The sequence below is a fragment of the Pelophylax lessonae genome (genome assembly GCF_965119305.1).
Source record: "Pelophylax lessonae genome assembly, chromosome: 1".
Lineage (NCBI taxonomy): Eukaryota > Metazoa > Chordata > Amphibia > Anura > Ranidae > Pelophylax > Pelophylax lessonae.
This window is the reverse complement of record NC_138768.1, coordinates 368883112-368902313: the sequence shown is the minus strand read 5'-3', so window position 1 is coordinate 368902313 and position 19202 is coordinate 368883112. Positions and strand designations below refer to the sequence as shown.

Sequence of the window (19202 nt, the reverse complement as noted above, 5' to 3'; positions counted from 1 at the left end):
AGAAGCCATATTGTAAAGCAGACTTGGAGAGAAGACAACTGGACCTTTAGCCTGGGTTCACACTTGTGCGGTGCAGGACACAGCATGTGATACCGAAAGGAATCGCACAGCAATCCTATTCAAATCACCTGCAATTCTTTGCACTGCGATTTAAGCCGATTCATTTTGTATGGGCTCAATTCGCACCGCACCACACAAAAAGAGGTGCAGGTATTTTTGCTGCACTGGATTTAGATCGCATGGGTGTTCACACCCATGGGATCTGATTCTTGAAATTGCACTGCGTTTTGCAGTCTGTTTTGGGGTGTCATTAATGTAACAGACACTGGTGGCAGATCGCATGAACAGAATGCAATTTCAATGTGGTGCGCGAAACGCTCAGGATTTACTGCATTTCCCGCACCGCATATGCTGTATGTGAACCGGGGCTAAATCTCTATATAATCTCTTAGAAAAAAAAAATGCAAAATGCAGAAAAAGATAGCAGCCTCATTGCAAAACACCTTAGCAGATGCACTTATACCTTGAAAGAATAACAGTACAAACTTCACTACTACTGATATATTTTACATACCAATAGGCCATTGGTTGCATGGACTGTGACACATCTGGAAAAACTATGATGAATGGACAAGCCTTCCACATAAGTGTTGGAACCATCAACATCTCCACAAAGGTGAAAGTGGACAGGGTAGCTTCCCATGATTTGCTGGCCCATGTTTTTCAGTTCAATGTTGGAAAGATGGACAGAAGTAAAGTTCTGTACAATCTAATAAATAAAGCATATGTTAGACATTTGTGAAACTTCCAGTAAAATCCAGTTTTAATACAAGCTTGTTATATTCTTACAACTTTCCTTCTAAAAATGAGCCCAAACTGGCCGACCTGTGGGAGCAAAACATTTTGTTGCACACATCTCTAAGGTTTTACACCTGTTTGCAACATCATGTGCAAAGTCAGGAGCAGACTTCTCATCCTCTATGCACTCTATTCCCAAATTGTTAATAAAATCACCCAGAGAAGCAGTAAGTTGCAGTAAATTGGAGCACCAAGACTTTAGTTTTCTGAAATAATACACTGAAAAGTGGGCACTGGTACTGAAATAATACACTGAAAAGTGGGCACTGGTAGAAAGGTTACAGTACTTTGATTACTGCTCCTTTAATATGCCTGAGAAAGATATATTCTTGGTTTTAAATATAAAGATTTTTCTAAAATTGAAAGGATATCTTAACAGATTAGAAACACTTTGTGACTTATGAGGTAACTGCTGGAATTCTAAATGGTTTGCACTTGCTGTGATTAATGCAGTTTTCAAATTTGTGTTTGGCTAATGTTTTTTTAAGTAATTTTGCATCTAAAAATAAATACACCAACATGCACTTGGAATATCTGCCAATTTGTTCTGTAATATGTTTTTGGAATCTGTACTTATTCAACTAATACATGCATCATTATAATTTTCACATTTCCATAAAATAGACAATTTTTTCTAATAACTGTACAAATTGTAATATAAATTTATAACCATAATGCAAGAGCTTTCTTGGTAATTATTCTATCCTAAAGTTGATTGAGATTTAGTGATATGGATCTCTGTGTTCTAAACTTACAGGAGGAGTACATTACAATGATCTGGCTTGAGTAAATAACCCGGGTTTACCTTCTCAGACAATATTTTTCACACTGAACTGGTCTGTAAATTATATTCTATTACAAGTTCAGATTCACCACTTAAGTATCTAAGATGTGTTTGGCCTTTGCTTGCTTTCCACGACATCCCACACATTGCTCACTGTGCCTAGCATAATACAGCGCACAGAATAGAGCACTGTGACCAATTTTCCACAGAGCTAGAGGGAGGGAATGTAAATAGCATGAAGGAAATAGGAGAATCAAATATTTAAAAAAAAAGAGTGTCAATAAAGTATACAGAATTTGAAAAAGTCTTCTGCTCTTCCCTACACAGTACAAAATGTAGTTATCATTAGGAAAACAAGATATTCGGTCTAAAGGAACTATATCATACTGTAATGGATTACAGTTCTGTGTATATAACTGCAGCAACTCATCCATGCAGTAAAGAAAACATTTCACATAATAAAAAGGTTTTATTGTACACCTTTTTTTTATATAGATTATGCATAAAGTGTAGTTTCCAAATAAAACACATGCATATTTTATTGCAAAGTTTGGACCCTCTGCAACCTTTGATTTTTTTTGTTGGACCAAACTACACACCACCCCATACTGTATTTGTGATTTACCAGCCCTAAAGCTGCTAATAGCCATTCTGTGAAAACATGCAATTAACTTACTAATGAGCGTGTGCATATATGTGGCCTCACAGAAGTGGGTTTTTATCCGTGGTGCCGTATATATATATATATATATATATATGCACTACTGTATCTGTGCTGGGAGTGCGCACACAGAGACCAAGCTCTCACCAGGAACTCTGAATCTCCTACCAATGATCGGAAACTGGGAGTCCCGGTTCCCAATCACTGCAATAGCCTCCCACTATCAGCTCACCAGCAGTGTGTTTTCTCCTCCTGAAGGAAGGAAAAGATCCACTAGGGAGGGATTTACTAAAGCTGAAGCATGCAAAATATGGTGCAGCTCTACATAGTAACCAATTGGCTTCCATGTTTTTTGCCAAAGCTAAATTGAACAAGCTGAAGTTAGAAGCAGATTGGCTACAATGTACAACTGCACCAGATCCGGAGTACTCCAGTATTAGCAAATCTTTCCCATTGTATTTTTTTTTTCCTAGCTAGGAGAAGAAAAATGTAAACAAAGAAGGGGGAGAGAAAAAAGGTTGAAAAAAAAAATAAAAAGATCAGGGTTGGATCTAGGTCAGTGTAAGAGTTTGCATTAGGGTCAAGTTTAGAGTCAAATGTCAAGGTTAAAAGGTCAGGATCAGGTAGCATAAAAAAAAGTGTGCACTATTTTTCTAGGCCCTACTAAGGTAAAAAAAAAAAAAAAAACCCCCAACATATTACACATGTATGGTATTGCTGTGATCATCATGAGCAGGAGAATTCATTTTGAGTGGTTGTGTTGTTCTTTGGTGGTCAGGTATGGAAATAGCATTTACCACCAAATAAAACCATAATTTATCCTGAAAAAAACAAACAGGTGTAATTCAGCTGCATACAATAAGTAGGTAAAAGGAAATCTACAGTTTTACCAAACACATGTCAAAGTTGCAAAACTGTGTTTAGGCATTAAGGTTTGTTTTGCCTTCGCATGAAGGGGTAAATAACAGTTTATAGCCCTGATCCCCGTAAGGACCTCGGACTGCAGCTCCCAATAACTGCAGGCTGTGATATCTCCAATAACACACTCTATATACTGTATAAACAATGGGAGATTTAGTTTCAATTTAATGATATATTATGATTATTATACAGGATTTTTATTTGCACTGCACTTTACAAAAAAAAGGAGACAATGCAGATACGGTACAATTTTAAGCCAAATTGTCAGGAAGGCTTTAACTGCTTGCCGACCAGTCGCCGTAGTTTTACAGCGGCAGGTCGGCTCTGTCCCGCAAAAGGGGGGTCAGGGGTAGCCAATCAGCGGGTCCAGTGGCTGCGATGTCCGCCAGGCACCCGTGATCGATCCCCGTGGAGATAGAGCAGCGGTTTGCCTTGCAAACACCGCAGACCGCTGTTCTAATAGTAATGAACATAGGAATCCTGTTCCTCTTATTTAGGAACACAGGTCTCTGTGTTCAAGCAGCAAGCCCATCCCCCACACAGTTAGAAAGCACCCCCAAGGACACATTTAACCCTTTGATCACCCCTGGTGTTAGCCCCTTCCCTGCCAGTGTCATTAGTACAGTAACAGTGCATATTTTTAGCACTAATTACTGTAGTAATGTCACTGGTCCCCCCCAAAAGTGTCAAAAATGTCAGTTAGGTGTCCGATCTGTCCTCCGCAATGTCGCAGTCTAGCTAAAAATCGCTGATTGCCACCATTACTAGTAATAAATAAATAAGACATAAATCTTTCCCCTAGTTTGTAGAAGTGATAACTTTTGTGCAAACCAATCAATATACACTTTTTGGGATTTTTACCAAAAAATGTAGCAGAATACATATTGGCCTAAAATGTTGAAAAAATTCGATTTTTAATTTTCTTTTTATTGCGAATGTTATATAGCAGAAAGTAAAAAATATTGTTTTTTTTCCCCAGAATTGTCGCTCTATTTATAGCGCAAAAAAATTAAAAAAAATTGCAGAGGTGATCAAAAACCACTCTATTTGTGGGGAAAAAAGGACATCAATTTTATTTGGGTACAGCGTCGCAGTTAAAGTAACGCAGTGCTGTATCGTAAAAAATGGTTATTAAGGGGGTGAAACCCTCCGGTCCAGAAGTGGTTAAAGTAGTATTATAGTGGTGTCATTGGAAGGAAACCAGCAGCAGCTACAGAATTTTCTTTGTGCTTTCTGTCCCGACAGAAAATGAACATGTTGCATAAAAATATTTTGTAGGGTCTTTGTACTGGGCAAAAGTAACCCTTCTTTTAGTATTATTAACATGAAAACCTTGCCGATACAACCATCTAAATTTTCCATAATACAACTGGAAATAAACTTAAAAATGAGTGTCAGTACTATGCCCCAATCAGAAGTCATTACATTGTTCAGTGCTTTTATAACAGGTTTCAGAAATAAGGTGCTGGAAAGGGGTATTTGGGCATCAAACAGGTTATTAGCCAAAACGCTATTGTGAAATGAAATACTAAAAGGCTAAAAAGGTTACACATCAATAAATTGGTGACCTGCTTACACCGGTTTCTTCCAAGTATATGGTTTGTTTTAAATGCATAAGCCTGGCCAAACATTATGAGATTTTCTTTCCTTCAACCACAGACTGAAAGAAAGAAAATTGATCGCTTCCCCCATCAACACAGTCAGTGTTGATGGGGGGATACGTCCCGCTGCACTATTGTATTCTGACAGTGGGAGGTTTTTCCACAGTCAGAATACATACAATGAATAATGATGGCGGCTATCGCCGGCAGCAATAGTTTTTTTAAAGGACAGGCTGGTTGTACTGAAGTTGATTAATAGATCAACTTTTGTACAACCAGCCTGCCCATAGATGGATCGAAGTTTGGCCTGTTCCTGCTGAATTTCGAACCATCTACGGCTGGCTTAATGGTCATATTTAGCCATTTCTACCAATCTGCACATGAAGATCCAAGCAAGTACACAATATCAAAGACCATGACAGGATGTTTACAAACCTTAATATGCCCTCCAAACGTGTCATAGTTGAAAAACTGACACTGGTTATTTCCATAACAAGTCTTCTGCATTTCACCTTGTATTACAATATTCCTCGTAAGGTCTCCCACCTCCGCTCGCATATCCAGCCCATCTGTGATTTCTCCCATATGGAAGTACAAAGGAGTCTCTAAAAGGTCAAAGAACAAAAAATAAACAGAAAAAAAAAAAAAAGATACACATATTAGTACCTTAGTAGTGCATTTTTACATGACCGGTTCAGAACAAAAATTTTGCTGAGAGGGCAGAGGTCATAAAACACCTTGTAGGGCCACCACACAGGCATCCCTGATAATATCTTTTGGAGCATAGATGCTATTCCAGCATTAACCCTTCTCTGTGCATAAAAACAGCCATTATTTCTTTTCATCAATTGCAATTTAAGCTGATTTCAGTTTAACATTTTTCCAAGGAAAAACTAAAGACTAAATTACTTTTTAAACTTTTTTAAACATTCACAATTTACAATTCAAAAGCAAAATTGGAATGCTTTGTTCGTTCCCCAACCATTGAAACCTCAATAAGTATGGTTTATACAGGGTCACCGTCATTCTTTTTAACATCAGAAAGACAAGACTGTTTATATAAACCCCTCTCCAACATTATTTTGCTTGCTTCAACTTGCGCAATTTCGTAAAACAAATATTTCTATTTGTGAATTCTTGCCCAAAAATTATCACTGGAACACCAGCAGTGTAAGTAAGGGATTTATGGAGTAAATGATTTTGAAATGCTAAGGCACAGAACATTTTTCTTTAAACAGAAATCACAGTTACTACAGATTTCAAACTGGCAACAAAACCTATTCTTAATGGATTTTCGAAGCACAAAAATAGGCCTTTCTTTAAAAGAAAAGAACACTTAAAGGCCATTCCTGCCACAATGCTGGTAGCGCAGATAAAGGGTTTCCTGTGTCGACGCATGCTACGGCGCACTGCAATTGGTAGCCCATTGGAAATTAATGGGCTGCAATGTACCTCGATACATATAAAAATGCGAGCAGAAATGCAAAGGATAGTGGTGTGTTGCAGAAGGTACATTCAGTGCTGTATCTTGGCCTAGGCCTAGGGCGGCACTTTGCAGGGGGGGGGCAGCAAAAAGCTGCACCCTGCACAAAAAAAAACAGCCTTCTCCCGGCTTCCGCACAAAATTGGCTTAGGCTACACTTTTAGTATAGTGCCAGTCTTGTGGGGCGAATTGGGCCGGAGGGCAGGGTCCAGGAGGCTAATCAGTCTGGTACCCCCATAAAGCGGTCACACTGCTACCTGCCGGTATGATAATACCGGCTGGTCATTACATTTGGACAGACTGCAGGCCACCAACCACACTTAATACAACTGGCCCGATGGCAGCCAATGCTAATAAGTGTGGCACTGCAGCCCAATGCTCTGCCTTTCTTTAAACATCCTTGTCCTTGAGCAATTATAATGAATTGCATCATATACAATTAAGACTTTTAATTGTATATGATTTCAATAATATTTTGGACCTGCTCACCTCATATGTGTCTCGCAATATGTCACTGGATTAGTAAGATTACTCCAATCTTATAAGATATTTGGACTTGTGTTTGCTGCCACTGATTATTTCACTTATTTATATAATGTCTCCAGACTTCCTATTTATTATACAAATAAGTGAAATAATCCTTTGATTACAATCAGTGACAGCAAACACAAGTCCAAATATCCTAAAAGAAAGGAGTAATCTTACTAATCCAGTGACATAAGGCTGCAGTACTGATATGCTGAACTGATGGGCACCGATATGCTGCACAGATGGGCGCCAATAGGCTGCACTGATGGGCACTAATATGCTGCTCTGATGGCCACTGATGAGGCGGCCATGGTGGGTACTGATAAACTGCACTGATGGGCACTAATGAGTTTGCACTAATAAGGCAGCACTGATATGCTGCTCTGATGGGCACTGATGAGGTTAAAAACTTACGGGAACTGATGAGGCTGCACTGATAGACTGTGGTTGTGGTCTGTGGTTTACAGATGACAGGGTGAGTCATAAACAGAAAGGGGTGTGGCCTTTACAGCAAGGGGTGGGTCATATTTAAATTAGGGGGTGCACAAGTTTAGTCAGGCCTAGGGCAGCACAAAACCTATATACACAGCTGGGTACATTTGAGGTACATTAGGGTACCAATCACATTGAACACCAACACACATTACAATGCATTCCCACAAAGTGATCTGTGTTAATGGGCCCTTAAGGCCTACTCACACCTATAGTTTTTCTACCTTAAAGCGGTAGTAAACTCCGCTTTTTAACTTTTACCTACAGGTAAACCTATAATAAGGCTTACCTGTGGGTAAAAAAAAATCTCTCCTAAACCTGCACGGTTTAGGAGATATTCGCCCCGAAATGCAGCCGCTGACACCAGTGGCGCATGCATTCTGAAGGTCCAGCGGACCTTCAGAGTGTCTTCCCGGAAAGTGAACTCCCGCGCGCATGCGTGGGAGTGACATCATTGCGGCTCCGGCCACTCACGGCGCCGGAGCCGGCGAACCTGGAAGAGAGGCTGAGGAAAGATGTCAGCTGCCTCAGCGGTGTCCAGGCGACCGTGTTGGGGCTTCGTTCTAAGGTAAGCATTTCATAATGAGCTAGTACGCGATGCATACCACCTCATTATGCCTTTGTCCTGCAGGGTTTGTTTTTTTTTGAGGATACAACCACTTTAAACATATTCGACTGAATTAAAATGGTAATACATCTAAACATGTTAATATGGACTTTAATGCAATTTGTGTCAACACTGATGCACGTTTATATGTTGACATGCCTCAGGTTGGCCTGCATTTTGAATGATTTCAATGAAACATGCATTAAGTAAAAATGCAAACAAGTGAATCCAGCTTTGGATCACATACACACATGGCAATGCACCAAACAGGGGTTAGCATATTGAAATGCCATTCGTTTTTAACTGAACCCCTACGCTTTAGGCTCCGTTCACATGTCAGCGTTTGGATCGCGGGCAGAACTGCCGCGGTTCCGCCCGCGATCCGGAGATTTATTGCTAATCGCGGGACGCCTAGCGTTGCCCGTTGTTTTGCAATAGCCCCCCAAAGGCCGAGCGATGTTGCCGCGATTTCCGCCTGCCGAATCGCGGCAACATCGCGCAAACAAAATCGCGGGACGCAATACGCTACAAAGAAGTACAAGAGCTTCTTTGGAGCGTATTGCGTCCCGCGATTTTGTTTGTGCGATGTTGCCGCGATTCGGGAGGTGGAAATCGCGGCAACATCGCTCGGCGTTTGGGGGGCTATTGCAAATCAACGGGCAACGCTAGGCGTCCCGCGATTAGCAATAAATCTCCGGATCGCGGGCGGAACCGCGGCAGTTCTGCCCGCGATCCAAACGCTGACATGTGAACGGAGCCTTAAGGCAACAAGCCTCCTATGCATATGCATTGCATATCACCACAAGGCACTACCGCTGTATCACAAATATGGAGCTGGTCTGTTTTTTTGTGCATTCTCGTAAGTTGGCATACCATTCAAAGGAATGAGCTGCTTTACATGCAATGAACCAGAATGGGCTCTTACTGTTTGACTAAAGTCATTGGCATGGGCATACATTGAAGCTTAATTTCAGGCTTGAACTAAAGATAAGCACAAAGACAAGGGCTCACAATATGGGAAGGGGCCATTATGGATGTGTCTGCCTTCACGTCTTATGTCAATACCAATCACCTTGGTTTGGAGCTTATCCATGAGAGTAATCATAGCGTGATTAACTATTTAGATGTCACTCTTGTGGGGGACCATACAACAGGTACTTTTCACACCAATACATTCCGCAAAGAATGTGCTGTTAATTAGTTGCTTCTGGAAACGAGTTGTCACCCCTCCCACACCATACGTTCTATTCCTGTGGGGGAATTTATTACAGCACAACGGAATTGTTCCAACACAGTAAGCTTCTTGCAGGAATGGAATATCTCCAGGCTTAAAGAGAGGGGATACCAGGATTGGCACATTTATAGGGGTGTCACAATAGCCAAGGAAAGAGATAGACGCACACTCCTCACCAAGAAAAGCAATAGGCATTTGTCTGAATTTAACAAAAGTAATCCTGTTACCTGTGTTACCCCCTTTTCACAGGAATTTACCAAATAAAAAGGCATTATATCCAAATATCAGCCTGTACTCTCTGCAGACAAGGATCTTGTTCCAGTGCTTTCTAAGGGCTGTAGGTTCTCAGGGGTGCTAAGACACTTGGTAATATTTTGTCTCCTAGCCTTTTTCAATATGGTGGTATCAGACATACATGGTTATCCACTCATGGCCCTTTTCACTGTGGCCTGCAAACCGGTCGTTATTGCGATATGCACAGTAGGAATAACAAGACCATTGTCTCTAGATCCACTGGCAAGGAATACACAATTCGAGATTTAATTAATTGTGGCACAAAGAATGTTGGGTATGTTGTGGAATGCACAGCATATACACTGCAATATTTAGGATGCACCTCTGGATATCTTCGGGTCAGGATGAGAGAACACTATAATGGTGCAGCTTATTCCAATGAAGGAATCGTAAAATGTATTGAAATACTTTAAATATGTGCATGCTGGAAATATGGAATCTTTTGCAATTTAGTGGTGTGGAAAGGGTTAATAAACTTCGCCGGGGTGGTAATCTCCACCATAGACTGCTTGAGAGAGAGGTCTGGTGGATATTTACTCTCGGTACTATAACCCCTCCCCCTGCAGATATGAATTCCAGGTGGGATTTGGATTTATTTCTAAAATAAAATGAAACGAATAATATAAAGTATTGATTGAACTAGATGTTTTTTATCTGCTGCTTCACCCCTATTGTTTCTATTAATGGAATGCTTTCTTTTTGTTGTAGGGCACAACATCAATCTAGATACTAGCTTGTACAAGCCTATTGTTCTGCATGATGTCTTTTTGATATGCTGAAGGTTTTCCTAGTATTGTAAGCCCACATCCGATGTGAATAGAATCCAGTGCCAATTTTTTCTGTCATCTGCCATCTTTTTATTTTAATTGAATATTTGTTTTCTTGACACTACTTTTCCTCCTATGAGGTATGTAGTAAGAATTTTCTGTCATTCCATTTGTGAATATGCTATGAACAAGGCTGTATGCCGAAACGCGCCAGCTGTTTTTAATCTTGACCTTTATGTAGCGAATAAAGATTTTCACAGGATTCTGGAGTTGCAGGCTACGTCTTCCTTGGAGTTGAACTAAAGATACCTTAGCAGCGAGTCCCACCACACTGTAAGGGATACAAGCTTGTTATGTCTGTAGCACTGCCCCCTTAAGAGCTGCTGGTGTTTAACACTTTTAGATTCCCCTGGGATACCGGTAGCAACTGCAAGCAGAAGTCTTAGCACTTTAGGTTCTTGGCTCAGTCAATGATCAGTCTAGGGGTTGATGTTTTTGTTGTTTTTATTTTATATTGGGATAGGAGAAGGGATGAGTGGGATACTCCAACGTTTGAACTATTCACAATTCTTAGGACTCTAACTTGAGAATGCAGCAAGGCTGCTGATTAATCTTGCCACTAGATGAATCTGAGGTAAAATGTTCCTGTTTGTATTTCTCTTCAGGGCACTCACCTAGCGCACTCTCTTTCTCTGTACCAGCCGACACCCGTCCACTGACTATACTCCCCGGAGTGATCCCTTCCCAGGCAAGATCCTCTGTACTCACGATACTGCTTTCCAGATTCTCACAGTGCCCCAATTCCTCCAGTCAGCTCTCCTGGCCCTCTGGGATCAACTACACACTGCTGGTTCACCAGGCTGACTGCCTGTTACCATCCCCATCCATTTTAGAAGAGGAAGCAGCAGCCACCCTCCTTCTGGGACTCTGCTTCCTGCCAAAGACCTCTACCACACCTGCCCCTGGCTTTATATACTGCACCCCACAATGCACCAAGACAACTGTCTGCGCCAATCCCTAAGACTGTAACAAAGCCTGTGTGTCATTGGCCAGGTTTCCACCACTGTTCAATGTGAATCCCTATTGGGCACAGTGGGGACACTCCCTCAGACCATATGAATCACACACTTGGTACACTGAGCAGACCTAACTCACAGATCCTGCTCCCTGTTAAGCAGAGTGCAATATAGAATTTACCTGCTGCTCCTCTGATAGGCAGACAGTGCCAAAAACTATACTCACTCTCTAGCACCTACCTAGGAGGGTGCTACATGTCTAAAGTTGCAGAATAAGGAGAAATACTTGCCTCATTCTGACCTGCAGCAGGCTACCTCTATCCATGCAACTGGTTCAGTGCTGCTTCCTCTCCAAGTCATTTATGGCTGCGAACGCAGTCTCACCTTGCACATACTATGCAGGGTTAATAGCCCTGCATTGTATGTATAGATAAGGGACCTCCCACAGGCCTAGGGTAGAGAACAGCACTGGGGCCTGCTGAACTGGGAATATGGTAATACAGCGTGCCCCTTAGATAAAGGCATTTCAATTTATTGAATGCCTCCTCTGAATTATTTCAAACCCTCAACATTTAATGGCTATCAATTTTAAGGCTGGGCAAACACACTGACATTCTGTACACATGCAATGAGCTTAAAAGATGCGTGGGCAGTCACTACAAATGCTTGTTTTCTAGTATATGAGATCAGCTAGTTTGCACAGCAGCATTCTGCCCATCTACAGACAGTAGTACAATTGTTAATGGATTGAATTTAGAGATTTACTCAGGTCAATAGTTAAAATTTAACTTGAGTTCTTCTTCAACCTGCATAACCCCATCAATGCAAAAGCTCACTATGCAAAGACAATTGTATTTAGCAAACCCTTCCACAAATACAGCTATATAGTGAACTTAGGATAAAATGACCACAAATAAATGGATTTTTGTAAAATCTTACCGTAAAATCCTTTTCTCTTAAACTCATTGACAGACGTAGTCCTCGTTGATTAATAACAACTCGGGTTATACTGCCCTCTACAGGAGTAGGACTAGACAGGAAAGAAAACATTCTGGCCACACCCTAGGGGCAGTCCCAGAGGGTATATCCTCTCACTTCCTGCTACAGCAAATCAGTTATGTCACAAAGCAGTGTTTAGAGAATTTAACCCAACCCAACTCAAAAACAGAGGGGGCGGGTACTACGTCTGTCAATGAGCTTAAGAGAAAAGGATTTTACGGTAAGATTTTACAAAAATCCATTTTTCTCTGTCGCTCATTGACAGACGTAGTCCTCGATTAACAACAACTCGGGACGTCCCAAAGCAGTACCACAAATGAGGGGTGGGATAACAGAAATCAAAATCCAGAAGGCCCAACCGGAGCCAACCAGAAGCATCAAGGACTCATCGAGCAAAAAGATGAGACCTAAGTGAAACACCCAACAAACCTTTGAGGTAGACCAACAGTGTCCTCAGATTGCGGCCTGCAGAACCTTGTGGCCAAAAGAGGCATCTGACGATGCCATCACATCAACTTTATAAAATGTTGTAAAGGTATGAACCGACGATCAAGTCATCGCCTTGAAAACCTGGATCGCTGACGCCTGATGGCGGAAGACCCAGGAGACACTAGGCGCCCGAGTAGAGTGCGCCTTAACAGGGAACGGAGGATTCTGACCCTTAATAGAATAAGCCTGTACCACCGTCTGACTGGTCCATCTAGATATGGTCGCGGCAGACACAGGCAACCCCCTTCAAGGGCTATCCGTGATCACAAAAAGTGAGTCCGTCTTACGAAAACAAGTTCGTAGTAGTCAAGTGTATCCTTCTGAACCCCATCCAAGGAGTGTAATGCAAACTCCCAAGGATGGCTAGTCTTAGGACACGGGGAAGGTAACACAATATTTTTATTCAGATGAAAACTCTGAAAACCACTTAGGAAGGAAGGATGGATCTGGAAGAAGAACCACCTTATCCCTATGAACCACCAGATATGGGGAACGTCAAGATAATGCGGCCAGTTCTGACACCCTGCGTGCAGAAGTAATGGCCACCAAGAAGGCCACCTTCTGGGATAATGTAAGCAAGGGAATCTCCCTAATATCTTCAAAGAGAAGTTACTGAAGAACCGACCACACTAAATTAAGATCCCAGGCGGTAAGGGTGCGCGCACTGGCGGAGCCAGATGTCGCACCCCCTGGATGAAATTCCGCACCAAGGAATGATTAGCCAAAGGTTTCTGAAAGAAGATTGCTAACGCCGAAACCTGACCCTTGATAGTGCTCAAGGACAGTTTCTGCTCAACCCCTTGTTGCAGACAGACCAAGATTCGGGTCACCGAATAGGTATGTGGGGGAAATCCAAAAGATTCACACCATGCCATATAAGACTTCCATGTGCTGGAAGTCGCTTTCCTTGCTTTAACTAGAGGTAGGAATAACTGAAGCTGACACTCCCTCGTCCTTCAGTACCTGGGTCTCATTGGCCAGGCCAGCGATTGTAAAGCAAGATGGAAGATCGGTCCCTGAGACCGCAAATCCTCCCTGAGAGGAAGTCTCCAAGAAGCGTCCGCGACTAGCCTCACCAAGTCGGCGTACCAGGCTCGACGAGGTCAGTCTGGAATTTCCAGAATAACTGGAATTCCCTCCACCTCTATCCTGCGAAGAAGTTCCCGCAGTAACTTGAGAGGATGGAAGGCATGCCGTAGCTGATACTGCTCCCACGGGGCGATCAGCGTTTCTGCTGCGTCCGCTAGAGGATCGCGGGTGCGAGCTACAAACCTCCGCACCTTCCTGTTGAGCCAAGGTGCCAACAGATCCACATCCGGGGTGCCCCAATGAAGGGACAGCTAGTGAAAAACCTCTGGATGAAGAGGCCATACCCCTTGATCCAGAATCTGATGGCTGAAATAATCTGCCTGCCGATTTCCCACCCCCGGAGTGAACACTGCGGGGAGATCCGGAACAAACCGTTCCGTCCAATGAAAGATGCTAGTCGTTTCGATGGCCACCAGGACACTCTAAGTGCCCCTTTCTTGACATAAGTCACGACCGTGGCATAGTGCGATTGGATCCGAATCGGGCTGCTCTAGAGCTGCTCGGTCCAGTAAATCAGACAAAATCTGATCGCTCTTAGTTCCGATACCCTATTGGTAACCTGGATGCTATCGGAAGGAATGACTTCCCCTGGTTGAGCATCGGAGACTTCCTGGTCCGCTCGCTCAACCGGATCCGATTGTCCAGGAAATCGGAATTCTGATTCCATTAGAAAAAAATCTCCTTCAGGAGAATTCGGGTATGAGACTGGGTATACGGTACTGCCTCTAAGAAGGCCACCATCAGTCCCAGCCAATTGACGGACAGCAACATCCGAATCATTGACTGAACCTTCTGGAGTTTCTCCGCAAGGAGAAACTTTCTTGCCCAGGATGTATCCAACATTAGGCCCAGATAGTTCAGTCTCCTGGTGGGAACCAGGGATGATCTTTGGGAAAGCGAAGAAAACGCTGATATCCTGCGATGATGGGGATATAAGGATAGGCATCCTAAATGTCTATGGACGCCAGGAACTCCCCCTGATGCAGGGAGGCAACCACTGTTCGAATGGACTCCATCTTTCCCCAAGTCCAGAATTGGACGCACCTTGCCCTCTTTCCTGGGCATTGTGAACAGGTTCGAATAGACCCCCTGAAACCGTTCAATGTTGGAAGAGAAGAATCGTACTGGTGAAAATGATCGAAACTCGATCCTGTATCCTGACCGTATGACCTCGCGAACCCCTTAGTCCGGGGTTCTGGCGAGCCATGGATCCGGAAACCGGTGAAGACATCCCCCCACCCCAGAGATGGGTAGGGGCGCATCAGGCTGTATACTTCAGGCTTGGCTGAGCCGGACTTTTTGTTTAGCCGACCAGCGCCCTTTGAAAAACCCTCTGAAGGGGCTTTGGAGGGTTTCGCCTTATCGCCCGCCCTCGCGGAACGAACTCTTTATGAGCAGAAGGGGAAGGTCCTCGTTGGTTACGAGGTCCTCTTTATCCTAACAGTCTGTGGCAAGACAGCAGGTGGTACCGTCTATCCTTTAAAGAGGGATTCCTCAAACGGATAGCGCCTAGCCATGCTTTCGGAAATAACAGGGGTTCATTTCAAAACGACCCCATTTGGGTAAAGGAAAATCCTTCGCCCTTTTGGTAGGCTAACAAGTACCCAAAAAAGAATTTCAGTCTCAGCTACCTCTGCCGGTGTAACCTCAAGACTAAAGGTTTCCCGGACGGACACAACTAGTGCATCCACCACTCTTGTGCTATGGCGGAGGCAGAAACGTTCTCACTGCTGAGGAGACATTACTTGAGACAACTGCCCCATGAGAGGGACCTGCAGCTGCATTGACCAGCTCCGAATCCGTATCTGAAGTATCAGATAAAATATAGGGGTAGGCGGGGGTCGCTTCTTGACCCCCGTCCCTGACAGGCCACCTCAACCCGGGATACCAAAGACTCCAAAACTGCCGATAATGCATTAAAAACAAGTGGGGTACTAGAGGGTCCTGCGGCCACCTTGAGGGGATCAGGTGGGGATACCTATGCGGCAGGGTCAATGATTATACAAGACATTTGCCAGCGACAAAAAATGACAAAGTAAAAAACTTTTTTTTTTTTTGTATCCCCCAGTCGCAACAGCGCCCCTCAGTGTTACCTGCCTTTTTGGACCCCACAGAGAGAGAGAGAGAGAGAGAGACCCCAAGGCTCATCCCTGATGCACAGAAGTTTTCATCAGCTTGCTCAGTGCTGTCCTGTTACAGACAGGAAGACTTTGGCCCTTTTTCCTGGGTAAAGGAGGCGGCTCCGCCCCTTAACACGCCTTCCGGCGCCTCCCCCTGGCACCACGAGGTGTTTGGTCACCTTAAACATGGCCGCCCCCATGCTGGAGACACGAGGCTATGCCAATATGGCGGCCTTGTGTGCTCTGCAAGGCAATGGCGGTGGCCTGTTAGGATAGCGGCGGCTTAGCAGCGGCCTGCGGGATGCTGTATTCGGCCTAGCGGCCTGCGGGAGTGCATCGCCCCCCAAACTTCACCCTGGATGGTGATCAGCCTGGCCGGCGGTACCGGACCCTGGCGGGCCGCATGCGGTCCGTGGGCCGTCGGAAGGCAGCCTGCCCTTGCTGGAGGAATGCGATCTGGACTGCAGTTATACATGCATAGACATCGCCCTGTGAACACCTCTGACAGGTAGGATACATTATGCTACCACAGTAATATTCTAGTACTGCCACTGACTTCAGTCATCTTTACAGTTCTGAAATGACATTAGATTGTCAGCTCCCAAACCAAGCCTCCTGGTTTCTTGTTCACAAAAATCACACTCAAATAGGGGGATCTGTGACATGTTATAGGATAGAGGGGAGACCCATCCTTACCATTTCAGAGAGGGGCCCGCGTTCACCACAAACCCGTCAGGGGGAAAAGGGGGAACATACTACTCACCATACCGGAACCAGGCGGGCGCCAACTCCTGACAGTACCCCTCTCCACCGGGGTGGGAGGGCTGTCGACCAATACGGACGCCGTGACTCATGGTCATTGGTGTTTAAGCGAGACGTTTAACTCGCAGGGTCAGTCCCCGTCCAGTGGGACTATGTCGCAGCCGACCCAGCGCGGAGCTATGGCCTGCACGCGCTCGTAGGCTGAACTGGGGTGACCACTGGATCTCAACATCCAGCCCGTCGCCCAGTTCCAGCTTTCTTGCTTGAAGATCTCACAGGAACACTGGGGAAAAAAGCTGTCTAAAAAATCTAAGAAAAAAATCCTGCCAGGACCGAAGATCCTAGCAAGGCATCTAGGTCCTTACTCCTAACTAGACAGAAAAAAACTGATTTGCTGTAGCAGGAAGTGAGAGGATATACCCTCTGGGACTGCCCCTAGGGCGTGGCCAGAATGTTTTCTTTCCTGTCTAGTCCTACTCCTGTAGAGGGCAGTATAACCCGAGTTGTTATTAATCAACGAGGACTACGTCTGTCAATGAGCGACAGAGAAAGATTATTTTAATTGCAATGCCAACAAATATACCGATTATGTGCAACTTGGTTGGTATGCAGAGCTTGGCCTCCATATACTTGTACATACAAGCTTTGTTCACAAACAACACTTTATTCAGTGTCATGTGGACACCATTCTAGTGAGCTCAGTGCATGCAAAGATACGAGATGAACAAGAAACTTTGCCCCTGGACCCTCCCATAAAGGCCTTAATTATGGTATGCTTGGAAAATGTCCCATGTACATTTTCTTCAGTAGCTGGCACTAATAACTGTATTTTATTCAGTGTCACAGATGGCTTCACAAAGTAGGAATTTTATAGGTTAAAATAGAAAAAGTAAATAGACCAAGTAACTATGTCTCGAAAGCTGATTATTATTTTCTTTAAAAAAAAAAAACGTGTTCTAATCAATTCCATTGCTTTACTGATCTGTGCCAAGAGCACATTTAGGCTGGGTTCACATTGAATTCGGATGCAGCTCACAGCAAGGGGTCTGTTCTCAGTTTCAGGCCCGAATTTTCGCCCGAATTCAGACCTGAACTGGAGCCAAAGATGCACAGGACCTCTGTGCAAACCGCTCCGTTGCCACCCCAGAGATGTGTGACCTGGCTCCATTGAGAGCCAGTCACAATCTCCTGGTATGTGAATTGGATGCGGGAAACCCGAATCCAGATCGCATAAGTGTGAACCCAGCCTGAAAAAAATATATCAATTGTGCCAGAAGAGTAAACCTTTCAAAACATCAATGGCAGTGATATGCAAACTGTGGCCCTCCAGCTGTTGCAAAACTACAAGTCCCATCATGCCTCTGTCTCTGGGTGTCATGTTTGTGGCTGTCAGTCTTGCCATGCCTCATGGGACTTGTAGTTTTGCAACATCTGGAGGGCCACAGTTTGCATATTCCTGATCTAGGGGCATAGTCATTAAGCAGTAAATGTGACATTCACTAAAAATTCACTGCAGGTAAATCTCCCTGGAGAATGTTTTATTATGCAGTACATTTTTCACCACCAGTAACCATTTGGTGAATGTCACATTCACAGCTTCAAAAATATACCCAATAGAGTACCAATAAAGCAACAAGCAAAATCACTACAAAAGCAAAATGTAACTTATTTCCCTTTGCTCAAACACCCTCTAAGGGAAGATGAGAAAATTACATTAATAAAAATAGTAAAAAAAAAAACAGACATGTACCTTTTACTTTGACTTGATATTTGTTACATTCTGGACAAGGAAGTAGGGCAAACTCTTCAGCTTGATACATGGAATAGTCAGTGCTAGAAACAATTACTTGATCCCCTGGTTGCCAGCTGGAAACATCATTCATCAGATTCAAAATAATGCCATCAACGGCTTCTACAACAAAGCCGGAAAAGGCTTTACCTGCAGGAAAACAGATAAACAATTCAGAACAACAAGGACTAAATGCTGGCCATACACTAGCAGAAAAATCGTTCAAACTCGTTTTCAAATAATGAACACTTGGCTGTGAGAGCAAACAATTTTGCCATCATGAAATGACCAAATTTTGACTGATAAATCGTTCAATGGACATAAATTAATCTTTTTTTCATTCGTTTTGTCACATATGCCTAGTACAAACAGTTTGGGCGAGAAATACATTAACCTTTTAATTTATCGTTCATTCGGCGGAATTTTCCAAACTGTCCCTTCAATCTTTCAGCTCTGAAAAGTTAAAACCAACTTTCTATTTGTGCCCATTAACTGGACGAAAAACGGACAAACAGACCAGGTGACAGATTTTCAAACTATTTTTCGGCTAGTGTATGGCCAGCATTAATCTCAACAGGACACTTGGAAGGTGGTTCAGACTCCTACCAAGCCAACCATAACAAAACACAGTCTGATAAAGCTGGCCATACACAAGGCGAATTTCAGCCGATTCATCAGGAATTTAAGCCATGTTTGGCCCGGTCCCAT

General features: G+C 43.5%; 1 protein-coding gene across 1 annotated transcript in view; it reads right to left on the bottom strand.

The window, feature by feature from the left end:
- CEMIP2 (cell migration inducing hyaluronidase 2) overlaps positions 1-19202 on the bottom strand; it is a 179424-nt gene that overhangs the window by 86843 nt on the left and 73379 nt on the right. Inside the window, exons 6-8 of the mRNA XM_082265489.1 lie at positions 18456-18644; positions 5261-5430; positions 575-769 (exon numbers count right to left, since the gene is read on the bottom strand). Coding sequence (XP_082121615.1) covers positions 575-769; positions 5261-5430; positions 18456-18644 — 554 coding nt within the window. The remainder of the gene's footprint in view (positions 1-574; positions 770-5260; positions 5431-18455; positions 18645-19202) is intronic.